The 27,603-nt window shown below is 39.2% G+C and overlaps 1 protein-coding gene and 1 long non-coding RNA gene across 2 annotated transcripts; both read right to left on the bottom strand.

The window, feature by feature from the left end:
- Nucleotides 1–587: 587 nt before the first annotated feature.
- LOC131242512 (transmembrane emp24 domain-containing protein p24delta3) lies at nt 588–27,164 on the bottom strand. Its single transcript, XM_058241203.1, has 4 exons — nt 26,774–27,164; nt 1,518–1,730; nt 1,333–1,409; nt 588–929 (listed from the first exon to the last, which is right to left on the bottom strand). The coding sequence occupies exons 1-4, from the start codon at nt 26,978–26,980 to the stop codon at nt 785–787; spliced, it is 642 nt and encodes a 213-aa protein (XP_058097186.1). The 5' UTR covers nt 26,981–27,164; the 3' UTR covers nt 588–784.
- On the bottom strand, nt 10,607–11,257 carry LOC131242513 (uncharacterized). Its single transcript, XR_009169650.1, has 2 exons — nt 11,180–11,257; nt 10,607–11,072 (listed from the first exon to the last, which is right to left on the bottom strand). It is a non-coding gene; the product is annotated as an uncharacterized LOC131242513 (long non-coding RNA).
- Nucleotides 27,165–27,603: the final 439 nt, after the last annotated feature.

Here is a 27,603-nt window from a genome sequence, read left to right as displayed (position 1 = left end):
TATTAGATGGTGGCAGTCAGGCACAGCTCTCCAGGCCATCCAAATTGTGCAGAACATTTTGGTTACAATATCCACCTCTATCAAGGAATTTTAACTGTCAGATCCCTGGATATTAATGACTGGCTGGAACTCAAAGGGCAAAAATCAAAGGTTACTATCATTTTCTCGTTGTAGTATTCTGGTTATGCTCCATTTATAATTCGGTCCGCAACTTTGACGGTCTGGATTGTCTTACAACTAGCCAGGTGTGCAATTGAGTGTTTACATGGTGGTAAGCTATCACAGAGGAGCCCCAGTATCTGCCCAAAAAGAAGAGGAAAAAAGGGGGAAAAAAATATCAAACCCAGAGCAGCAATGGTAGGATTCAGCTATCCCGTATTGGAGCCTGTTCTTAGTGATGGGGGTGGGACCCATCTCATGGCCAGTCTGGATAACCGAAACCATCCATAGCATGAAAACCATGTCCATAGTCCATAAGCAGACCTGTCGCATGTACAGTTTAAATGGTAGTTCTGATCGGCCTTGCAAAACAAATGGCTAGTCGGGATTATCTAAAAGCATGCATGGTGCCCACCGACAATATGGACTAACTGGCAAAATACAGAACCTGCATTACCCAAAATTTCACGCGCATAATTTTTGTTATCCACAGGTGGCCAGAAATTCTATCCCTGCTCAAAATTCTTCCCTACACGATTCTGATTACAGGAAGATAAATGGGTTTTTGAAGTCGTAATTAAATTAAACTGAGAATTTCACATGAAGGGTCACAGTCCACAGTAATTTAAATGAGCTTCTTCTTTTGAAAGAAACGCTTCAAGTACCACAATTGGAAGGCCGAAGCCCCTATGCAGACACCCAAGGACATGACACTGAACCATGCAACTCTTGCATTTGTCTTCTCGCTCACTATCCTCATATCCGCTTCCCTGCGTATGCAATTACAGATCATCCTACTTGAATGGGGGCATAAATGGAGGTAATGCTTTTACCTACAATGCATTAGAACCATGAAAGAAATGACAAACTTCAAAATGCAGGATTTTTGAACCCAATAGCCTCCTCAGGCAACATGCTGTGCTGGTAATTGGGTGGGCCTCACTTAGCATGTATCATGACTCACGACCTAAAAAGTAGGTCGGTCCAATCATCACGTGGGCACGTGCATGACAAAAGGGAAGGTTGAAAATGGTCTTATAATCAACACACATGGTGACCCACCTGGGACCAGCTTGATTTACGGACCATGGTGCCTACACATGCCATGTTGGCACATGTGTGGCAAGTAGGATTCAAAATCCAGGGCTAGAACCACAATCACAGATACATTACCTGCTTCTGAGATACAATAAATTTTCATGGATGGCTTCCACTGCCCCTTCTAGTTTCTTCAGCTCAAGCTCAACACCCTACACGTGCCGAAACCACAACAACAGAAACAGCAGTGAAGGAAAAAAAAAAAAGAGGCATTCAAGTTCAGATTACAGGAAAACCGGGGTGGGTTTCCAAGTGTTTACCTCGATCCTCTCTCTTTTTGCAACGGAATCCCAGTCCCTTGCTGCAATTCCATTTTTCCAGTCGATGTTGACAACTGCTTCTATTGCCCCTTGATGATAGTTATCCACCCAGAAACATGCGAGGTAGTTACCAGCCTCAGTCGTTGTAAATGCAAATTGACCTACCGTCGCATTTTCTTGGTGATGAAGTGTGTTTCCGTATGGGGACGTCACCTGCAAAAGAACAGCCAATGTAATGCCTATTTAACTCAGAAACATATGCAGATAAAGAATGATCTGGAATTATCTCAATCCATCTGGAAAAACAAACCCATCTTTAATTAAGAAGTAGAAGAAATTCTTTCTTACAAAGAACCCATTTTTATACTAAGGGTGGGTTGATCACCCACAGCAGAAGGCATTCTACCTAGTAAGGTAGATAACTTCTGATCCTGCTTGGATGAAACAGATGATAATTCTCTGTAAATAGAAGTGTCTCATTCATTAACATTCCAGAAATATTTTGCCATGGTTAGGTCGGTCAAACCAACTCTCATACAAGCTCCCGATAGTTCATTCACTTTACCATAGACTAGAGCTACTTTTGATTCTACAATATTTTGTTCATTAATCACTCCATATGTTTTCATTTCCATGTAAAGATCATTTATTTTGCAAGTGTGTTTGCCTACTTTGCCAAATACAGATACATCTCCATGAGCCTTGGCAATGTTTTTTATCACCTCCCAGATGAGTACTGTTTTACCCACTCCAGCTCCCGAATAATCTGATTTTTCATCTTCAAATTTTAAAATTTGCAAATTTGCCATGCCATCACCGGCTATGATTGATAAATCGAAATTAAATTATCTGCCCAAATTATTTCGCACTTGGGAAGTTCTGCTTTCAGCAGCAAAAGGAGTTCCTTGTCAATTGTCAATCAGGCCACAAAAGAGATTTGGGGCAGAAAAGCAGGGAGTGACTCACTCCAAATGTACTTTCTGTTTTTCATGCACCACTCCAAACGCAAAGCAGATAGTTTCTGCTCAAATGGCTGAACTATCCATTTTGGTGGTACTTCAGAGTTCAGTCACACTGAAGAGTGCTGTAAACCCACGTGAAAGTTTCACTACCCTGGAGAGGTCAACTACAAGAACTGAGGATATGGTGCCAACTACCTTGTCATGATTTCCTTAATTTTTTGGGGAGCAACAAATTCAATCCAATCTGATGGCAGCTCGCTTTGGAAGAGTAATACATGATCGGTACTTGGTACTGCCAATTAATTCTAGCTTATGTGGGTCGCACCATATGGGTGTCAGTAGGATCTACTGACATGAATTTTAAAAGCTCACCTTGCTTATTTCGGTTGAAATTGCTCGAGGCTTGAATTGTACAAAGTGTGACAAGTGACTAAGGAGGTCCACCCAAGGAGGGTCGAGTAACCATTAGTACTGAAGCTACCTGAACAGTGAAACCCAACACCAGACTGACGACCTTGTCCATCTCATGTCCAAAGACCTGTATTGAGCCACGACAGCTAATTTCAAGGTTGCAAGCAGATTTTCTGAGGCATCAGAATCTGAGGTCTCCCGGCGCATATTGCCACAAGGGTTCCAAAGAGACTAGTTCTGGACTTGACATTTTCAACATCATCTCAATTCTAGCCGAGGGTAGTTGATGATGAAATTCGAGCACCATACCAAGGGAGGGCTGAGCCAATCTTCTTATAGCTAGACAATCATTACATGGGGCCCACTTGACCCAATTCACATTCCTAGCCACATTGAAAATCCTGCGCCTATGTTCGTGCATCTTTGAGGACTCCACACTGGGAAGATGCACGTGGGCTGCAATAAGAGTTTGATGGACACATCGGACCATTGGATCGAGTGAACACGATGATCGGACCATTGGATTATCATAATCAAACATCTTGATCGTGGACCGCCATGGGCCACGAAATATTTAGTTGTTTAGTTTGTTTACATGTTTCGTTATTTTTGGTATAACTCATATTTGTGTTGAGATTAGGGAGTTAGGAACAACCTTTAATTCATTAAGCGTCTTTATGTTGAGAATTTTATCTGAGAGCGCCTTTTTATAGGTCTTTTCTGATACTATAAAGGGTTCAACGTCCCCACCCTAACCATTATGCATGTTATGAATGAAAGAGATTTCTCTCCTTTTGCTTTGTGATTGAGCAAAATTTCATCCTGTGATTGGATTGGTGATGCGAAGCCATGGGGAGCGATTCCCTACTTATCTTTTCTACTCCTCTTTTCTTATCAAAGTATTATCTTTCCTTATTCTCTCTTCTTTTCTCTTTCTCTACTTCCCCCAATCTCTCTTCTTTGATTTTTCTTCTCCCTAGAACCCACATTCAATCAAACCTTCATCCATTCAAATCCCTACCCAAACCAAACCCTAACCCTAAAATTCTCAAATTCCACAAACCCTAATTTTCAAAATCCTAATTCTCCACCCCTCGATTATCAAAACCTTAGATATTCAATCCCCAAAATCTAAAAATCCCTTAGCCAAATCATAAATCCCTAATTCCCATAACCTGAAACCCATATTCCCAATTCTAAAAACCCTTCCCTCAACCCCAAAATCTGAAATCTTAACCCTAATGTTCCAAACCCTAATTCCTCTAAGCCTAGATACCCCAAATCATTTTCCCACATTTCCTAGCCTTTAAACAGCCCTAACACGTCAAAACTCTCATAAGACATGATTTCCATTGAATTTAGATTTAACCCTATGCAAGGATGGGGGATCTATCTCCCATTAGTCCTGGTTAATTAATAATTTACGAGATTCGCATTGCGGGACTATCGTAGGCTTGAATTTGAACATGTCATGAATCTGAACTTTCTGAATTTATAGCAAATTAGCTTTATTTTGTCGTTCCATTATTCTAGTTAATTTGTCTTTTAATTTCATGGCATCATATTAGGTTAGATCATTCTGTCCTGCATCAATTGTCACTTGAAAAGTTTGCAGCTTCGGATCAAGGAGAATCTCAAAAGATCTTCTAGAGATCTTATCCAACAAGATCACCGTCATCAACACGACGCTTTCCATAACCAATCTATGACATGACTTTGATTGTATCGCTATCGTTTTGAAGGATTTGGACCTTGACATGGCAGGTTCTCATTAGTGTGAACCAGCAAAATTCAAGTCACGTGGCATGAAACAATTGGTTTCAGAAGAGCCATCACTTCCAACCTCACATCCCCTGTGCATATATAAAGAGCATTTGGCAAGATCAATCAGGTAGAGCATAGATTAAAGTATCGTATGAAATTGATACATATTGCTCGATGCATATCGATTTTGATGACCACCAACACAAGCAAATAACACCAAGAACCTCCCAATTCACCAATTATGAGCCGATATTTGAGGGACATAATTGTCGTGGAATGTTTATTGGCATGTTGTGATACATTCTGTGGGGATTTTGGGACATATCTTCCCATACGTATTGGTTTTCGTCATGGACATATACCCAATGCAATAACCGATGGGAAAGATAGGAAGAGAGGACCATCTAGAAGACCTGACTTGAATCACTTGGCTCGTCTAATCTTTGTCAGCAAGTTATTTTTAAAAAAAATCTCAAATAAATGATTGATTTCAAATGATTGTCTTTAGGGTTTATAAAAGGAGGAGATGGTGTAAGAGGTAGGCATTTCACATCTTATAAGTTGTGAATTTTCTTCGATTGTTGTAAGAGAAGAAGCTTGAATATCAATAGAGTTATTTCTCCCTCTCCACTCAAATATTTCTTTTGAGTGTCTACGTCTTCATTTCTCTACAATTCGGGTTTCGATATCTCATGACTTGATAATCAGGTTGCACCATCTTGGCATCAAAGTGAGTCATTTTTAGGGATCTTCAACTCTACTTATCTCCTAATGGCTTCAAAGGAGGTAACACAGGATGAGTTTGCTCAAGTAATCTAATTAATCCGTGCACTCACAGAGTGAGTAAATCAACTCATGCATATGGTAGGTAATCTCACTAATCAAGCGGGAGAGCTCCAGCATGGAAGGAATATGACCAAATTTCAAGCATATGAACATATAGGGGAAGGTCCTAACGCACAACTGCAGCCTCAACTTGTGAAGATACCCATCATCAAATCCTTCGATTGTTGGAACGTGATGGAGAGCCCGAAATTAAGGTAGAAATTCTAGAATTCCATAATTGTTTATATGTTAACAACTTCATCGATTGACTAAGCAAGGTGAAAAAGGTGTTGGAGTAGTCTTCCACTCGTTAGATAAGCAAGTAGAGATAGTATAGTGCATGTGAGTGATCTAGGGTTCAATCCTAGTAATGTTACCTTTAAAAAAAGGTGTTGGAGTACAAGAAAATCGCATATAATCAGAAAGTTAATTTAGTGGCTATGGAGTTTTCCGACCACGCATCACTATAAGGAAAAAGTACTTGGAAAAAGATGAAAAGGGAAGTTAAAAATAGTTCCTACCCATGATTTATACCTGCGACTTCTATCAAAGACGCGATAATCTACACCAAGGGAACAAAATAGTTAATGAATATGCCAAGGAGTTCCATACATTCACGAGTACAAAGACCAAAAGATTTGAAGATATTTTAATGGTCTTAATCAGGACATGTGAAGTGAATTGGCTTTCAAAGATGTATTTAAGATGTTCGATGTAGTACATACTTGTATTCAAAGTCGAGTTAATTAATTAAGAACTTAGGAGACAATTTGGTGCCCACGAGGACCGTCATCAACAATGGGGCGGCATGCTAACTTACGAAGGCGACCGTAGGGCCCTCATAGGTCGGGGGATTATGGGCTAAAACATCAAAAAAATAAATCAAACCCTAATTTGATGAGAGATGGTTATGGATGAGGGGCTAGTGCACCCAAGAAGAGGCAAAACAACATTCCTTTCGCATAAATTAAGTGTGGGCAGCCGGGACATTACTTTTCAATGTCATGAACATCAATCCACAGTCAAAGAGAAATTGGTTGAGGAAGATGGGTTTTCGATAAAGGGGTGTAAGGATTGTGGGTGAATTGAGGAATGTGAAAAGTTAGGATTTGGTAATTTGGAAAAATAGGAAAGTGAGGGATTTTACGTTTAGGGTTAAGGTTTTGGGAATGGAAGAAGAGGGTTTTGATTTTAACGGTGATGGGAAACCAAAAGGCACAAGGGGTTCGCACGTGTGGCTAGGTTGGGAGGGTTTAGGTCTTGTAGGGTTTGGATTGGTAATGGGTATGGGAAAGTTAGGTTTAAGAGAAGATGAAGATTTTGGATGGAACAATCAAAGAACTTTGAAGAAAATACCTTGACAGAGGGAAAATGGATAATGATGTGGGGATAGATAGAGACTTTGCACTTCCGTTGATAAAGATTAGCCTCACACCAATTTTCCTTCCAAATCACATGGAAGTATCTTCGAATCTCATGAAGATGAAAGAAGAAGAAGAAGAAGAAAAGAAGCAAAGCTTCTTTGTTTGTTTTTTTTTTCACAAAATCCAATGGGAGAGAGGTCACAAACCCCTCCTCTTTTTAGAGCTCGAAGAAGTTTCAAAAATTACAAATATCACCGTCTTGTGAATTTTAACGAAAATAGACAGTCTAAATAAAATCAACTAAAATCACTCATAATGGTGTCCAAACATAACTAAATTCTATAAGTTGATAAAGTCTAACAAAAACTAGTGTGGACGATCCACGATTAATGGCCTGATCATGTGATCCAACAGCCCAATCATCACGTCCCTCCAATCCAACGGTCCGGATCACTCCATAAAGCAGCCCATGTGCATCTTCCTTGTGTGGGGTATTCCAAATGCTCGCACATGCATATGGGGTCAAGATCAAGGATACTTGCCTAGACACAAGGAAACCGGTGCGGCCCGCCTCCTCCTCTGACACGTACACAAAGGTGTATGTGACGTGATGTACTCATCACTATACTTGCTACATATACTTGATTAATTAACATATTTTCTGTTGAGAAGATTGTGAATGCATTTTCTGACACTGACTCGTCATTTTGATTCAGGCTTTGTGAAATCACACGGATCTAATGTATTTTTAAAGTTGTCTTCATTTTGTTTCTTATTTCTAATCAAATTAGTTGTTGCTTGCCAACAAATAAAGAAGAAAGAAAGAAAGAAAAATCATAAGCACTTAAATGCACTGTTTGCCAAATAGGAGGCGACTTGAGACTTAATCGGTTAGTGGGTCCGGGTAGTCTTGGGGCTCAATGGGTCAACCATGCAGTCAAGAAAATAATTTCTTACTATTTTTAGGGATGTTTACCACAAAATTCATCTGGAATTCTAATTTTACAAAATAATGCCTCCAAAACATAGTGAAGTGCCTTTCGACGGTTGAAATTACAAAATTGCCCTCATTTATTTTTTCTTTTAAAAGTGATTAAGTTGAGAATTGTGCGCCCCATGTTGGACGTGTATGACATCCAACCCATCCAATAGATGATTCCTATCACAAAGACTAGAGGAATGAAATTCTAGCGAATCCAACCACAAAGTGGGCCACACCATAGAAAACACTACCCAAAAACATGCAAATTCACATAGAACCCATCCGATGATTCTATCAACCAAATCTTTTGTTCAAGCAATCATGATGGTAGGGTGCATATCTTGGACGGGTTGGATGTCATAAGCATACCATGTAGGCACCTCAATTCTCATCCTTATCACTTTTTAAAGAAAAAAAATATATATAATAAAATTGGGGTAATTTAGTAAGTTCATTCCCTGAGAATCACTACCTAGTAAATCCGGTTCATGGAGACATTATTTAGTAAATTTTGAATTTCAATGGAAATTTGCAGTAAAAATCTCTTATTATATTATAAAATAAAGTAATGAAAACTAAAAATATACATACAAAATGGTTTTTAAAATTAAAAATAAAAAAATAAAAAGGCCTAGGGAAGGGAATGCAACATTAACTTCTTCTAATGGAAAAAAGAAACAAAAAAATAAAAAATAAAATAGGAAAATGAAAAAAATCGTTAGTTTCTTCTTCTTATTCTTATGAAAAAAGGAACATAAAAAAATAAAAATCAATCCACAGTTAAAACTAGAAAATTTTCATTATTTCTTCTTTTTCTTCTTCATTTAAAAGAAGAAGAAGAAGAAGAAGAAGAAGAAAATAAAATAATTGACGAAAAAGGTACTTGCTCCCTATATTGCCCAAAGACTAGCCAGCAGGTATAACCGCCAAAAAGCACTAGCTTGCTTTTTAGAATGCCCACTCTATGCCACCCCATGAATAACCCTCCAACTGAACTTGGCATCACCAATCCACATTGAAGCTTCTAAGAATACCGCTACACACAATGCATGAATTGACAATGGATAAAGAGACGATTGACAGACTTGACATGTGACATACACGCAAAGCACACATTAGGGATCACCATTGAGTGCTTCTAAAGATCATCCACAATTAAGACCTTTTTCCTTTCCAATCCTACTCGCTTTTGACCTTCTCTCTTTTCAAAAAAAAAAAAATGCTAGTAATTGATTCATTCAACCTGTTTTGGCTCAATTAGGCCATCCATGTCACGCATGGACTCGTGAAACCAAGCCCAAGTCCAATGCATCTCTAGTTCTCGTGACCCTGACCGGGTTAGAAATAGTTGTTCTCTTGGAGGTCCTTTGTAAAGTGGTTCAATTAATCAAGGAGTGGGCTCCTTGATTTTGTGGGCTGGGTTTTGAAATTTTCTACTCCTGTATTTTTGTCTTTTTTTATGTTTTTTTTTTTTTTTTGCTTGTTTTTCCTTTTTTGTTAGCTCTTTAAAAAACAAAAACAAAAACAAAAAGAGGTCAAGTTAGCAATCATGTCAAGTCAGCCATGTCCCAAGTGGACTCCCTTGGTTTGCAAACTGTAATCCATCTGATATCAAGTTTTATGGGATCTTGAATATATCACATGTACCTAAATGTCCCCCCTAATTTCTAGTTTTAAGACATCATGAATCTTCAAGCTTGGCCTCCATCCTAAGAAATCAAGAATCTCCTCTAAATTGCAAATATACTCCTATTCTCCTCGCAGGAATTTTTAGCATCTTTCAAGCTGTCCACTTTTTCCTAATCCTCCAACTTCATAAATTAGAAAGTCATTGCCTATTTCAGACCTTGACACAAAACCTGACCCTGGATCTGAGAGCTGTCATTTATTTTTCTCTTCTATTGGTCCAAACATGCTTTGCAATCCAGACAAGTCGACTCAACTCGATGGCTAACCCGGTCACTGGGTTGGGAGAACCAATACTGCATGAGATTCCTGGGTCAATGCACATAATTTGGTTGACCTAGACAAGTCAAAATGGGTCGAACGAGAAAAAAACGAGTAATTTGTAGATTTTGAAAGTGAAATTTTTTTTGTGAAATGAGAAGGATTTTTCACTTTTCCTCCAGTCCCTTTGTCACCCAAACAAGTAGCTTCGCTTTATGTCCCTCCCTCTTTTTGGGGGGCTTAGACTCTACAGCTAATACGGAGGGGAAGGAGTCAGATGAAAATACCGGTAATTTTTGTCAATTTTTTATTTTATTTTTTACATTGAAGAAGAAGAAAAACAATGAATTTTCTAGTTTTATTTCCAATTTTTGTCTATTTCTTTTTTTCATAAGAAGAAGAAGAAAATAAGGAATTATCTTATATTCTTATTTTCCAAATTCCTTCTATTTTCTATTTCTTTTTGCATTTGAACAAGTAGAAGAAAATAATGAATTATTTTTCTATTTGATACTGTGTTTTTTTAATTTAATTATTCAAATTTTTGTATTTTCATTCATTTAGTTTACATTAAAAAATAATAATAATAATAAATCATTTTCTTCACCCGCCTAGTCAACCCATTAAATCGTGGGTCGATGCAGACCAATAATCGACCGAGTCCGGTCAGTAAATTAGGGTAAAACCGCCTCAGAACCCAAACTCAACCAAATTAGGAATAATCTCCCCATCATATTCGTGATTTTCAGAAGTCCTAAAGCAGCTCAACTGTAAAATTTGAGTTGCTCCTCGTGAATCACAAGATTCACCTTAAACCATGAGTCTTAGTGCAGATTTTTATTTATTTATTTTTTAGAGGTAACAAAAATTTTATAGACAGCACAAAATAGCATCAACTATACATAAGGAGACCGAAACCAGCCTTCCAAAGTTAGAAGCAAAAATAGCCAACCAAAACAGCCCCTAATTTACAAACAATTACAAACAGTTACAATCAATATTCCCATCCAAGCTTGAAGCCCAATTAATGACTAGACCCACGCATCTTAACCCAACCCACCACATGACTCGCATTCCCAAAACACCTTCCATTCCTTTCCTCCCAAATCACCCATAAACATGCCATTGAGCATAGCCTCCATATACCTTTCCTTTTCTTTACAAACTCCACCCCATGCCTGTACTAACTCCTTGAATCAGCAGAGTGACTATCATATTCGAATTTTCTAATTATTTTTATTTTAATTTATACTTCTCTATCTTCGATTAGGCTTTTGAATTGCCTTGATTAGAGTAGTACCTTTATAGTAATGAATTTTACACGTTGGGTGATTCATGCTGTTTATTGCTATCCAACGGGAGTTTGTGGACTACATATCCTGAAAATTCATTTTGGTTCAAACTAACCCATCTCAACACAAAATATACTCGAATCAGAGTGCAGGGAACTTCCTACTTAGTTTCTAAAGGTTTTTTTTTTTTTTTTACATATCACAAAATATACTCGAATAGGGAACCCTAATTTTTGTTTCGACATTCATTATTTCACACAACATTTAGATAGAAAATCTTAAGTGTTATGTTTCTAATTCCAAGGGGGCCTACTAACCTACAAGTCACACTAGATTTTCTTAGAAAACCTCTCTCTGATACATTTCTATCACGCCCGAAAATTCAGATATTGAGTGTGCACCCTCAAACCCGAGTTATGGTCCATGACTCATACACTTAATGTACTTAAATCATTGAGCGACATCGTTTTAATAAAGGCAAAATATAATCGGAATTCTTGTTCTCATTAACATCCATCAAAACAATCATATCAACCACTAATCCATTCACAAACATTCACCACTACACATCCATAACAATCGAGAACACTAACTAAAACATTTATGTCCACTCATTTGAGACTTTTATAAAGTCATTGTTCAGAATCATCGAGTTATTCAAAAAAATTAGAAGACATAAATAAGAAGTCATTTCGAAATAGAAATGAGAATAATAATAGGAAATGAATGTCCCATTTAATCATTCTATTAATCCAACGAAGTAAGCTCGTCTTCGGTTAAATATGTCCACTGTTCATGTGGATCATCCACTGGTTTGGCCTCATGTTCTTACTCTTAAGTCGTTGTATCAACTTCAATTCCATCTGTACAGTTTTTCCATCAATACACCGTCAACTGGCTAAGCCCAGTGAGTAAACCCATCATGGTTTGTGCACGATACAATTAAAATAATACACACAAGTAAAGCATAATAGTCGAGCATAAAAAATCATAAATACAACGCAAATGATGCAAATGTTGTGAATGGTGTTGATGATGCATCAAGTGGGTATAAATAGAAACCATCCACTTGCTTGGGTTGGATATCGACAACCCACATATACACTCGGCAGGCTTCTACCATTGGTAGGCATAGGCAAGGCCCGCATCCCCCCCCAACTGGGCAGACTTCCACATATAGTGGGCTTCTAGTGGGTACAATGGTATGTCCATTAGGTAATCATACAAGAGCGTTAACAATGCAAGGCATGAATGTTTAATTCATCGGTAATCATATAAATTGTCATATACATCTCTATGTATATGAGAGGCATTCACATGTTCATGATTCCAAGAATATCTCAGTACTAATCAATCCATAATCAATCCAATTCAATCATTCACACTCATAATCATAATATACTTAACCATATCAATACAATTTTTAATCATATGGACAGGAAACATGTTGGGATCACTCACTTGATGATTTGGTGAGGAAAGTTAGGGAGAAATCTGAAGGAGCAAATTAAAGAATACCTATAATTCATATACACTGCACCACAATATTAAAAATGAATTGAGGACAAAAGATCAAGTTCATAAGCCCTTGATTTGTTTTGATCACTCGGGTCATAAATGGGAGTCATTCTTAGGTTCTGCAAGGTAATGTACCTAATGTGTGGGGTTTATCTTATCCATCTCAGCCAAAAAGGCATACTAGATATCTTATAAGATGACCCACCACATGGATGGCTTGTATCTTGTAACAGCATGCTATAATGATACATATTATAGTATGTGGATGTGTCATCCTAAACACGCCTGTGGCTTGGATAAGTTTTACCATAAATCCACGTATAGTAGAAATATATTATATTATATATATATAACACATTTTTTTCAACGTGGATCTTACTACAATGATCTGAACTGATTAGATGGCTACCACCACTGTAGTGAACCTTGGGAAGAAATTTCGATCCAATCCAAGATATGTGGGAGCTGCAATAACCTAAAAGATTATTATACAACCACCTTTGTTCTCTTACTGTACGAGCCACACAAATTTTGGATGTCCTAAATTTACACTCCCAGCCCAAAGTGGCCTTCCAAACCAAATGGATGGGGTGGTATAACACATTACTATGGGGTCCACAATCTCATGGCCCAAGATGGTCTCCAACATCTAGAAACTGCACTTGATTTCCAACATTAGAACCAAAATTTTATTTTATTTTATTTTATTTATTTATTTTTGAATGGGTCCCATGATAATCTAAGCCATGGGTGAGATTGGTAATCCCCACACAAGGGGTGAGCCCAAAAGTCTCCTCGAAACAATACTTCTATGGCCCACATGAATGCTCAATAGCAACCATTCATTTTTCACAGTTTAAGGCACTGTGGTCCACCTGAGTTTTCTTTCGAGTCAATTTTTTAATGCCGATTCTCTTACTAAGTAACAAGATCAATAGACGGTATGGATTTGTCACTTGCATTAAGACAGCCCCACATAGATGACCCACAGATCCGAATCAATTCTGGTTCCGTAAACACATAAATTTCGCTTTTGCACGCCGGTGAGCTTTTAGCTTTTTATATTATTGTTTTGATGGTCCACACATATAATGTGTGTGCACTAAATCTATTCCATTCACCAGTTTACAAACATCGTTGAAGGACACTGATAAAAAATGAGCCAGATTTGTGATTCTGGTGGACCGTACCGTCGTGAACAGCGCTGACTGTTCTTCCACCATTAAAACATATACAGTCCTTATCTCGGGCCCTCCTAACTGTCTATCTAAGATCCGAGTTGTTCATTGGTTTACCCAATTGTTTTTGAAGAGTCAAAAGATTATTATCTTCATTGGAAGTCCTAGCAGCCCCGATAGATCTTCCAACGGTGAATATACCATGAATTCTATTTTAGATATTACGGCCCAACCAAATGTTGATTTGGCCAAATTTTTGGATGTTTGCCGTATTTTGATTCTCAGAATCTAATGGACCAAATCAATTGGACCCCACGTGCACCAGTAAGTTCAACACGTAATTCAAGTAAAAGCAAAACAAGTCTTTGTTTATGTGTTTTGCTTTTCTTCCTTGTTTTACATGCGTGAGGTGCTCCAAGGTGCACTGTTCATATCCACACTTGTTGATATATGTGTACATGGGTTACACCCATGGTAAATCCGCATCGTCCATCATGCGGGCCGAAAGCATAATAATATAAATAAATAAATAAAATACTGACCTTGCAAGCCCTTCTTTCTCTTTATCTATCTCTCCTCTATCTTCTCTCTTGTTTTTTTCTTTCTTTCTGCTTGGAGAGAATGCCCTGCCCTTATAAAGAGAGAATGGTTCCTCGAATAAGATAAGGGTGATGATTATTGCAACCAATTTGATCTTTTTTAATAAATTTTAAATTTTAAATTTTAGCATCTGTAAAATGTTGGGTTGTTAGATTCTACCCCCTTGAAAGAAAATTTTCGTCCTCAAAATTTACTTGAACTATTCTTCAAACAAGTGAGGATACTTCTCACGCATTTCGGCTTCTTGCTCCCACGATGCTTCATCGGCTCCATGATGATTCAACAACACCTTGACTAATGATACTGTCTTGGTTCTTAAGACACGCTCCTTACGGTTTAAAATGCGAACTGGCTTTTCCATGTAAGATATATTTTTTTGAAGCTCAAGATCTTGTGAATCGATGATATGCGAGGCGTCTCTTTTGTACTTCCTTAGCATTGACACATGGAAGACGTGAACACTCGACAACTGTGGTAGCAACACGGGTCTGTATGCTGCAGCTCCCACTCGATCTAACACCTCATAAGGTCCAATAAACTGAGGGGCAAGCTTTCCTTTTGTATCGAATCGCATCAGACCATTCATTGACGAGACTTTCGAGAATACATGATCCCCCACTAAAATTCCAAATCACGTCTTCGGTTATCCGCGTAACTATTTTTTTACTTTGAGCTGCTTGAAGCCATTTCCGAATGAGCTCCGCCTTCTCAAAAGCCTCTTGGACAATATCTGGCTTAATCAAACATTTCTCTCCTACTGCAATCCAACAGTTAGGAACACGACAGGGGCGTCCATACAATGCTTCATACGGAGTCATACCAATACTTGCTTGATAGTTGTTGTTATAAGCAAATTCAACAAAATGTAAGTTATCATCCCAACTACCATTGAAATCGAGAGCGCATGCATGTGACAAATCTTCAAGTATTTGATTCACACGCTTAGTCTATCCATTAGACTCGAGAGTGCATACACGTGACAAATCTTCAAGTATTTGATTCACACGCTCAGCCTGTCCATTAGACTGTGGATGATAAGTTGTGTTGTAGTCTAAAGTCATGCCCATGGCTTCCTGTAAACTGGTCTAAAGTTGTGCCCATAAGCGAATACGTTGTTCTCAGAATGGTAGTTCAACATCGAAGTCCTTCACATAGTTCATCATTTGCCACTCTTGAACCATTAGCCTAGCTATGGTTTGCTACTTTTGTTGCTTCCTACTAAGGGCATCTGCCACAAAATTTGCCTTGCTAGGATGATATAATAGCTCGAAATCATAATCTTTCAGGAATTCAACCCATCTTCGTTGCCTCATATTCAAATATTTCTGAGAGAACAAATATCGAAGACTCTTGTGATCTGTGAAAATATTGAATCTTTCACCATATAAATAATGTCGCCAAACCTCTAAAGAATACGATTGAGTCCAATTCCAAATCGCGAGTCGGATAATTGCATTCATGATTCTTCAACTGCCTTACCGCATACACGATCACCTTATCTTCTTGCATAAGTACACAACCAAAGCCCAAAATTGATGCCTTAGTATATATGACAAATTTTACTCCCTCCTTGGGAAGAGTGAGAACAAGAGTAGAGGTTAAAAGCTTTTTCAACTTAACAAACGCTTCTTCGCATTTATCAGTCCATTTAAAAGGCACACCCTTCCGAGTCAGACTTGTTAGTGGGCTATAAATTTTAGAGAAGTCCTTGATAAACCTCTTGTAGTACCCAACGAGTCCCAAAAAACTCCCAACTTCAGTTACACTCCTGAGCTGCTCCCACTTCATCACCGCTTTGATCTTGGTTGGATCAACCGCAACACTGACCTTTGTGATTACATGCCCCAGAAATTTAACACTCTGCCTCCAAAATTCACACTTAGAGAATTTGGCATACAGTTGATTGTCCTTCAAAGTCTTTAGCATTGTTCTCAAATGTATCTCATAATCTTCGCCAATCTTCGAATAGATCAGTATATCATCAATAAACACGATGACAAATTGATCAAGATATGGCTGAAATACTTTGTTCATTAAGTCCATGAACACAACTAGGGCATTAGTCAGCCTAAAGGGCATAACCAAAAATTCGTAGTGCCCATTACATGTCTTGAAGGTTGTCTTATAAATATCCGACTCCTTAATACGCAGTTGGTGATATCCTGATCTTAAATCAATCTTTAAGAAATAACATGCTCCTTTCAACTGATCAAATAATTTGTCAATACATGGCGGAGGATACTTGTCCTTAATCGTCACTTCATTCAGCTAACAACAATGTTCACAATATCGATACTATCGGCTAATATATCGATATCAGGGCCTAACGATACGAAACCCCCCATAAATTTGAAAAAAATACTGAAAATTTGACAAGCTTCTGTGTACCGTGCGATATATTGCAAGATATCGCAAATTTTCGTGAGATATCAGTGATATTTGCGATATATCAACCGATAATCCTTGATATTGCGAAAATTTCCATCCACAAATTCAAAAAATACAGAAAAAAATTATCTTACCTTTGTGATCTTTTCTGAAGGAGTCACTTTCGATTGGATTTAATGGGCCGCAGTTGACATTGCCGGATCATGTAAGAAAATGAAAATCCCTAAAACTCGTTTTATTTTCTTCGAAGGAAATTATTTTGGAAGGAAACCAATTTTCCGCCAAGAAAGATGGGATTTTGGTTGGGATTTGCCAAAAAAAGGAATTTCGAAAGAGAATTTGGGAACGGGTGAGGACTTACAGCTTCTTTAATAGAGAAGAAGAGAGTCTTCTCTCAAACTCTCGTCTCTTAAGTTAGGAGTGGATTAGTTGTTATGTGGACAACAACTTAGTGGGTGTTAACCTTACCGTGTTGGGGCCCATCTTGATGAATGTGTTTCATATCCACGCCACTCATTAGTTTTTTTCAATCATTTAAGGAAGTTATCCAAAAACACAAGTAAATCCAAATCTCGGGTGGGCCTTACGAAGTTTTTAATGATGGTTGTTCAATCATCATTGTTTCATGCGATGTGGCCCACGTGAGATTTCGATGTGCTTAATGTCTGGGACCACGTCCTAAAATGGGATGGAAAAACGAATGGACAAATTGGATATATAGAATATCATCAAGGTGGGCCCCCCTGTAGGGTTAACACCCAGTAAGCTATTACTTGGGAAACACCTAATCTGCGCCCTTTAAGGGAGAGTGGATTCGGTGCAACCCGGTTGCACATAAGACAGTGCGAACCTTTCGGTGAGGCCCACATTGATGTATGTATTGTATATCCATGTCGTCCATCCATTTGGAAAGATCATTTTAGGTCATGAGACAAAGGATGAGGCAAATCCAAAGCTCAAGTGGACCCCACCACAGAAAACAATGGGGATTGAATGCTTACCATTAAAAATTTCTTTGGGGCCACAGAAGCTTTCGATCAAGCTGATATTTGTGCTTTCTCTTCGTCCATATCTGTATGAACTTATGAACAGGTTGGATCTCAAATAAACATCATGGTGACCACTCTAGAAATGGTTTCAAGTTTCAATGGTGGGCATGACTGCCCCCATTGTTTTTTGTGTTGGGGTTCCCTTGAGCTTTGGATCGGCCTCATTCTTTGGCTAAAGCCCTAAAATAATCTCTCCAAATGGATGGACGGTGTGGATACAACACATAAATCATGGTGGTGCTCACAGTCAGGGTCCCACCCACATTGTTGCTCCATCCGTGCAATTTGGGTGGATGCCCATATCATTGGTTCCGCGCGGATTGGTTGGATCCTCGGGGGTTCCCTATGGGGCCCATTGTGATGTATGTGCCTTACATCCACACCGTCCATCCATTTTGAAAGATCATTTTAGGGCACGATCCTAAAAACGAAGCAAATCCAATCTTATGTGGATCATAACACATGAAACAGTAGTGATTGAATCCCCACCAATAAAACTTCATGGGGTCTACCGGAACGTTTATTTGCCATCCAACCTGTTGGTGAGGCCACAAAGACCTGGATGAACGGTGTGGATACAACACATACATCGTGGTGAGGCCCACAATCAGGGTCCCACCCACAACACTATTCTGTCGCATGTGGATTAGGGCGTACGTGGATTGGGACATGGATTTCTTGCAAAAGCCTTTGGCAAGAAGTTTCTGTGCTAGGATGCTAGTTGGGGCCCACCGTGATGTTTGTGAGAAATCCACTTCGTTCATCCGTTTTGAGAGCTCATTTTAGGACGCGAGCAAAATTGAGGCAGATCCAAAACACAAGTGGGTCACATGAGAGGGAAAATTGGGGAAATGATTTCTTACCATTGAAACCTTCCTGGACTCCACTTTGATGTTAATATGCCATCTAAACCGTTTATAAGGTCATTTCCAGTAGGATGAAGTGAAAGCTTAGCATGATACAAAACTTTTGGGGCCATATGAATGTTTCAAAGGTGGTCACTGAATCCCACTGTTTCCGCTTGTGCTACTCACTTGAGTTTTGGATCCACTTCATTTTGGTCGCATGTCCTAAAATGAGCTCTCAAAACGGATGAACGGGGTGGATTTCTCACAAAACATCATAGTGGGCCCCACCCATCATCCTAGCATAGGAACTCCCTAAATCCGCGGGACCCTACTGACACTACTGGTAGCAAGGTGGTTGGATGGTGCTTTCTAGGCCTCACCATGATGTATGTGTTATATCCATGCCATTAATTTAATTTTTCACATTATTTTAGGGCATGATCGGAAAATGAAGCAAATTCAAATCTCAAGTCGACCACACAATGAAAATTGTTGTGATTGAACGGCCACCATTAAAAACTTCCTAGGGCCCACTATAATGTGTATTTTCCATCTAACCTATTGATTAGGTCACAAAGGCCTGGATGAAGTGACACCACAAATATCAACTTCATCTAAAAGTTGTGGCCCCTAGAAAGTTTTTAATGGTGGTTATTCAATCACCAACTTTTCCTGTGGTGTGGTCCACCTGAGATTTAAATCTACCTCATTTTTGGGCTCGTTCCCTAAAATGAGTTGGCGAAATGTATGGACGGAGTGGATAAAACATATACATCGTGGTGGAGCCTACAAAGCACCATTCAATAGCGAGTCGCTACTCGCGTCCACATTCTATTGCATGGGGAGACGTGGGAAGTTTATCAATCCGGTCACATTATTGATGGATATGTATTACAATTTCTACTTCCTTTTTTGCTTTTGAGTGAATTAATTGTGTTTTCATACATGCTTGATACATTTATAAATCTTACGCATTCAATTTGAATATAATTGCATTAGTTCAGTCAACCAACACATAGCTTATGACCCTTTATAAAGGAAATCTATTATGTGCACTTTTTTCTGAGATGTTATGATTTTAAAATGTTTATTAAGTTCTTTTTTAACAATCCCTTAAGTTTTATTGAAAAATTCAACCATTTTCCCAATGTTTCCCCATGTTTCCGAAAAAGTGCGATAAATTACCCGATGCATAGCATGATACCGATATTTCGAATATTGGCCGACAATAGTCTATGCATAAACGCATGTTACCATCCTTTTTCACAAAAAGTATTGGTGCACCCCATGGTGAAGTATTGGGCCTGATGAAACCCTGATTCTTCAATCCTTCCAATTGTTCCTTCAATTCATTTAGCTTAACTAGAGGCATTCGATACTGCTACATTGATATCGGGGCAGTGCCTGGCAATGGATCAATACTAAGTCTACTTCTCGTCGAGGCAGTAATCCAAATATATCCTCGAAAACTTCAGGATACTCTCTCACAATTGGGATTTGTTATATGCTCAACTCTGACAACTCCTCTTCCTTCAGTACCATAATACGCTCTACATTATTATCCTTCTTTTTCCCAGGATTTGAAAATATTCTTTTCTAGGAATGGAACATGCAATGGTCTTAGCACAACAGTCAATCTTAGCATGGTTAGTGGTAAGCCAATCCATTCCTATAATGACGTCATATCCTTTCATATCCATCACCACTACATCAGCTGGCATTATAATACTGCATATAGTGACTTCACACGACTTGCATATTTTGTTCAAGGTAACAATTTTCCCCACTGGTGATTCTACGGTAATTGCTTTATTAAGGTTAATAGGTTACAACCCTAGTCGTTTCACTACGGCACTTGCAATAAATGATATGGTGGCTCCAAAATCAAATAATATAGCAATAGGTTTGTCGAGTACATTGACCGTACCTTCAATAACAATGTTATCTAGTTCTGGTTCTTCAACAAGTGTTATAGTATATACTTTGGCTTAAGGGGGTTGTCTGAAAAGTTGTCCTCCTTAATTCTGAGATACCGGAGGCTGAGCTGCTTGTTGAGGCCGGTTCTGCTGATACTATTGTGGCCTGAGAGGCAAGGATCATGATGCCTATGAAGACTACCCAGACTACTGAGATGATGCAGGAAGTTGCAACCGAGGGGGAATTTGTTGAAGTGGCTAGCTAGATCTGGCCAATATCCATTAGTCGGGTTCTGCAAAAATGGGCTTTGTGTTCGTATTTCCTGCAATATGTATAGTTCTCATAAAAGAATTGATCTCGACTACTAGGTGCTTGAAACTGACCACTAGTTCGCTGCCTCTTCTCTAACGGCTGTTGTTGGTTGGGTGCAATCCTGATCTAACTTCCCATCTCTTTTATCTGTTCTCAAGAATTCAAGAATCACTATCTCTTTCAGCCTGAAGAGCCTTGTCAACCCAAAATTTTACAAGGGCTAAAATTTTAAATTTTTTTTTTTTTTTTAAATGATGAAATTGGTTGCAACAATCCTCACCCTTATCTTATCCGAGGAACCATTCTCTTTTTATAAGGGCGGGGCGTTCTCTCCAAGCAGGAATTTTTTTTTTAAAAAAAAGGAGGGAAATGATAAGGGAGAAAGATAAAGAGGAAGAAGGGCTTGCAAGGTCAGTATTTTAGTTAATATTTTTTTTTTTACTTATTTATATTATTATGCTTTGGGCCTGCATGATGGACGGTGCGGATTTACCATGGGCACAACTCATGTGCACACATATCAACAAATGTGTATATGCACGGTGCACCTTGGAGCACCTCACGCATGTAAAACAAGGAAGAAAAGCAAAACATATAAACAGATACTTTTTTTGCTTTCACTTGAATTATGTGTTGGGCTTACTGGTGCATGTGGGACCCGATTGATTCGGTCCATTAGATTCCGAGAATCAAAATATGGCAAACATCCAAAAATTTGGCTAAATCAACATTTGGGTGGGCCATAATATCCAAAATAAAATTCATGGTATATTCACCGTTGGAAGATCTATCGGGGCCGCAGGGACTTCCAATGAAGATAATAATTCTTTTAACCCTTCAAAAACAATTAGGTGAACCAATGAACAACTCGGATCTCAGACAGACAATTACGATGGCCCAATATAAGGAAGATATATGTTTTAATTACGGAAGAATAGTCAATGTTGTTCATGATGGTACGGTCCACCATAATCACAAATCTGGCTCATTTTTTATCAGTGCCCTAAAACGATGTTGGTAAACTGGTGAATGGAATAGATTTAGTGCACACATTGTGTAGACCATCAGAAAAATATATAAAACGCTACGAAGTTCTCCGGCTTGCAAAAGCGAAATTTATGTATTTACGGAACCAGAATTGATCCGGATCCGTGGGTCATCTATGTGGGGTTGTCTTGTTGCGAGTGACAAATCCATACTCTCTATTGATCTTGTCACTTAATAAGAGACTTGGCGTTGAAAATTTTACTCAAAAGAAAACTCAGGTGGACCGCAGTGCCTTCAACCGTGAAAAGTAAATGATTACTAATGAGCATTCACGTGGGCCACAGAAGTGTTGTTTTGAGGAGATTTTTGGGCTCACCCCTTATGTGGGGATTGCCCATCTCACCCATGGCTCAGATTATCATGGGACCCATTCAAAAATTAAATAAATAAAATTTGGTTCCAACGTTGGAAATCGAGTGCGGTTTCCAGACATTGGAGACCATCTTAGGCCATGGACTTGGACCAAATTAGGTCCAACTTGACTCGATCTAGTTTTTGCAAGTACCTGACCCGAACTCAATCCAATTTGGGATCGAGTCCAGCAAGGCTGACTTGATCCGAACTGATTCCTTGCTAGCCTAACCCGAACCAAGTCCAACTCGATCAGGGAAACCGAGTCGGATCGAGTTGAGTCTATCCGGTCGATTCAGATTGGGCTGAGTCAAGCCGAGCCGAAGACTGGTAATAGGAAGGAAATATGAGGGAAATCAGGAGAGAAAGGAGGAGGGAAGGAAGGAGATGAGGAAAATCAGGAGAGAGAAGGAGATGAGGGAAATCGGGAGAGAAAGAGGGAGAAAAAGGAGGGAATGAGAGGAAGTCGGCTCAGGTACGATTAGGGTTCGGGAAGAAGAAGAGTAAAGGTTAAATTTTTTAAATTAAAAAAAAAAAAGTAAAATCTGACTTTATACTACCCGATTCCGGTCCGAAATCAAATTCCGGATCGGATCGAACCGAATTGAATTCTGGATCGGATCGGATCGGATCGAGTTGCTACATGACCCAAACTCGACTCGATTTAGCGTCGGATCCGAGTGGGTCTACTCAATCCGACCCTGGCTTTCGGTTTCGGTTCGGGTCAAATTGGATTCGACCAGTTCAATCGAGTCGGATCCAACGAGTCGGGTCGGATCCTACCCACCTCTAGTTGTATCCACCCCATCCATTTGGTTTGAAAGGCCACTTTGGGCTCGGAGTGTAAATTTAGGACATCCAAAATTTGTGTGGCGCATCAGTAAAAAAACAATGGTGGTTGTATGAAAATCTTTTAGGTTATTGCGGCTCCCACATATTTCGAATTGAATCGAAATTTCTTCCCAAGGTTCACCACAGCAATGGTAACCAGGTAATTAGTTCAGATCATTGTAGTAGGACCCACATTGAAAAAAATGTGTTAGATATATATAATATATTATATTTCTACCATACGTGGATGTATGGTAAAACTTATCCAAGCCACAGGTGTGTTTAGGACAACAACACATTCACATACTATAATATGTATCATCATAGCATGTTGTTACAAAATACAAGCCATCCATGTGGTGGTTCATCTTATAAGATATCTAGTCTGCCTTTTTGGCTAGAATGGATAAGATAAACCCTATCCATTAGGTACATTACCTTGTAAAACCTAAGAATCACTCCCATTTATGGCCTGAGTAATCCAAAGAAATCAAGGAGGGCTTTATGAACTTGATCTTTTATCATCCATTCATTTTTAATATTGTGGTGCACTGTATATGAATTATAGGTATTCCTTGATTTGCTCCTTCAAATTTCTCACTAAATTTCCTCACCAAATCATCAAGTGAGTGATCCCAACATATTTCCTCTCTATATAATTAAGAATTGTATTGATGTGGTTAATTGTATTATGATTATGATTGTGAACGACTGAATTGGATTGATTATGGACTGATTAGTGCTGAGATATTCTTGGAATTATGAACATATGAAATATCTCTCATATACATAGAGACGTATATGACAATTTATATAATTATTGATGTATTAAACATTCATGCCTTGCATCGTTAACGCTCTTGTACGATTACCTACTGGACATCCCATTGTACCCACTAGAAGCCCACTACATGTCAAAGTCTGCCCAATGGGGGTGAGATGCGGGCCTTGCCCATGCCTACCAATGGTAGAAGCCTGCTGAGTGCATATGTGAGTTGTCAATATCCAACCCAAGCAAGTGGATGGTTTCTATTTATACCCACTTAATGCATCATTAACACCATTCACAACATTTGCATTAATTGCATTATTTGCATTGTATTTATGATTTTTTATGCTCGACTGTTATACTTTACTTGTGTGTATTATTTTAATTGTATCATACACGAACCATAATAGGTTTACTCACTGGGTCTAGCCAGCTGACGGTGTATTGATGGAAAAACCGTACAGATGGAATTAAAGCAGATACAACGACTCAAGAGCATAAACATAAGGCCAAACCAGTGGGTGATCCACAAGAACAGAACATATTTAACCGAAGACGAGCTTACTTCGCTGGATCGGTAGAATGATTAAATGGGGCATGTGTTTCCTACTATTATTCTCATTTCTGCTCTGAAATAGCTGTTTATTTAGATTTTATATTTTTTTTAATAACTAGATGATTCTAAACAATGACTTAATAAAAGTCTCAAATGGGTGTACATAAATGTTTTAGTTAGTGTTCTCGATTATTATGGATGTGTAGTGGTGAACGTTTGTGAATGGATTAGTGGTTGATATGAGTGTATTGATGGATGTTAATGAGAACATGGAATTCAGATTATATTATATGCCTCTATTAAAATGGTGTGACTCACTGATTTAAGTACATTAAGTGTACGAGTCATGGACCGTAACTCGGGTATGAGGGCACACACTCAGTATCTGAATTTTGAGGTCGTGATAATGCCACCCTATCAAGATGGGAACTAATAGAGATCAGGTTGGCCCAAGAGACATTAAATTTGGAGAGAAATAAATTCCAAACTCTAGATGCAATAGGGCGATGAAGAAAGAGGTGATTGGCAATCTCCAAATCAGCCGTACACATGACACAAATATTTGGGAGCATCATTCCCCATTTCTGAATATTATCCACAATTAGAACTCTTTCCCTTCCAACAAGCCATGCAAAGGCAGCTCTACTCTTAGCGGAGCTCCATAAAGCCAAAAATGCTTCATAGAATTGTCGACCCCAACCGAACCACAGCCATGATCCAAATTATAGAGATATAGGACCGAAAACATCCAGAATTCTCCCAACACCGCATGATTCTATCTTTTTTCCCCAGAAATTGGCCTAGACGTCTAGAGAAGAGTAAGCAGTGAGATCGATTCCTCGATTTCAATATCGGACAATAGTAAACGGCATGGAGGGGCCCAAATCCCTGAGTCTCCTCACTGCAGATTCCTACTTTTAACTAAAACCAGGTCCATGTCTAGATCCTTTATATTTATTTTTTGACTAAAAAAAAAAAGAAGTCCTTTATGCCCTCAAAGGAAGCATCACTTACCAGTCACCACTACTAAGGAGAGACCTATTTTGAACATTCCTTGTCTCTGTTGATGATGGAATCTTCACCTCAAGGAAGCTCTCTTCAGAGCATTGCTGACTGCTCTAGAGGGCCTCGTCATAGTGATCTAAGCCAGATGCCATGCTAAACTGACGATGCTATCAGTCAATCAGAGGAATTTTGAAGGAAAAATACATTCAATGAACTAATATTCTCCATTCAGGCAGGTATCAGGCAACCTGAGAATTGTGGTTCTTCGATGTGGCCCATCCCCACAAGATAAGTGCTCTGGATGTCACCTGTGCCACCTGATCCCATGGAGTGCATGTTATACTTGGGCATTATATTGTGCACGTGACATTAGCACTTCTCATCTGATCATTTAGTTAATAATAACAATTAATATTAGGATCCCTCAGGGTTGAGGTCAAGATAGTGCCCAATCCTGGAGAGTTTTTGCAACCACGATCATGGAAGACATTTGAATAACCAAATGGTTGGGCCAGGTGCAGCAACCAATTCATTTCTAACTGTTCTTGAGCATCAAACACTACAAATCTCAAAACTTCAACAGCAAGCCAAATTCCAAGCAATATGTCCCTATAATAGTCAAAATACCCATACAATACATCCACTTGAAGACCGTTAGATTACCTGATTACATAGTCACCACAAGCAAGGTTTAAAGTATTGTCCGAAAACAATATGTATTGTCCAATACATATTGGTTTCGATGCCCAACAATACAAGTCAGTCAACACAAGAACCTCAAGCAGTTTGAACTATCGTATGTATTGGTATCGCCTTGAACAACACAGCTGTATCAGCCCTAATCGGCCCGAAACAACCCGATACAAGGGCAATATGGGACCATGTCAGAGGTGAATAATTTGATACCGATAGACCGATTTAAAACCTTGCTCCCGATTCACCTATTATCAGCACATATCTGAGGGAGATATGTGCTTTCATATGTTTATTAACATGGTTTAATCCATTCTAAGGGCTAAGGCGCTGTTTCCCACCGATGAAAATTGTGCGCATAGACCTACATGTATGATGTATTGGGTATAAGCTGTGAACGAGGTGATACCCAATACGCCGATCTCAGTCCTTGACCGGCAAGAGCTACCACATGTCAAGCCATCGATCGAAATCATCATCAACAGTAACTCAATCTGAATCCTAAATGAGAATATCAAACCCGGAAATCGCAATCGTAATTGGAGAAAAAGAAACATCTTTCAACCAAACGCCAATTCGATCGAAAGCACATGAAAGAGATTAGAAGCGCGTCGAATAACGAAAACCCAATTGAGATCTTGGAGTACCTTGGCGGAAATGGTGGGCATCTGATGCGAACGGTCGTCAGAGGGGATGACGCTGTATTCAGCCAAGACGACGACGTTGGTCTGGATTTCCTCCGATACGCACTTGGTTCCAGAAGCAGGGACGGTCAACCATACGGCCCGGCTCGAAGGAAGGCCCACCAAGCAGAGGAGGAAGAAGAGGGTGCGCAGGGTAAGATCCTTCGCCATCCTAGCGCACAGTAGAAAATTACCCCCACCTCCTTCGTTCTCTCTTTTTCCCCCAAAAGCAGAAAGACAGATCTCTCCTTCTTCTTCTCTGCCCGTGGGTTGGGATTCTTTTATGAGGGATGGTTGAAAACGTGGAGATGAGAGAGGGGCGTTTGGTGTTTTTTTTTCAGGCTCTGGTTGGATGTGATGGTTGATACGCGGGTCTGGTGCTATATTATATATAAGATAGGTCATTTTCCAATATCTGGATTGTTTAAACGGACGTGGCTTGATCCCTGACTGTGGGGCCACCATGATGTCTTTTATTGTCTGAGGGATGGTTGGGATTCTTTTATTGCCTTAGGGATAGTTGAAAACGGTGTGAGGGGAGAGGGGAGTTGCTTTTTTTATGCTCTGGTTAGATGTGATGGTTGATACGCGGGTCTGGTGCTATTTTAAGATGGGTCATTTTCAACGGATCCGGCTTGATCCCTGACTGTGGAGCCACCAAGGTATGTCTTATATCCACGCCGTTGATCCATTTGTCGGGATCGTTTTAGGGGATGAGCCCAGAAACGCAGAAATCCAAATCTCTGAAGTGTGGTCGGTTTCGATTCACTTCATTTTTTGGGTAAATAAAAACT

This window comes from Magnolia sinica, chromosome 4 (assembly GCF_029962835.1).
Source record: "Magnolia sinica isolate HGM2019 chromosome 4, MsV1, whole genome shotgun sequence".
Lineage (NCBI taxonomy): Eukaryota > Viridiplantae > Streptophyta > Magnoliopsida > Magnoliales > Magnoliaceae > Magnolia > Magnolia sinica.
This window is presented reverse-complemented; position numbering and strand designations above follow the sequence as displayed.

Coding starts and splice junctions, on each gene's coding strand:
- LOC131242512 (XM_058241203.1), bottom strand. CDS start 26,980: ATGGCGAAGGATCTTACCCTGCGCACCCTCTTCTTCCTCCTCTGCTTG. Junction 1,731..26,773: donor TGCCCACCATTTCCGCCAAG/GTACTCCAAGAT, acceptor GTTCTTTTGCAG/GTGACGTCCCCATACGGAAA. Junction 1,410..1,517: donor CAAAAAGAGAGAGGATCGAG/GTAAACACTTGG, acceptor CGGCACGTGTAG/GGTGTTGAGCTTGAGCTGAA.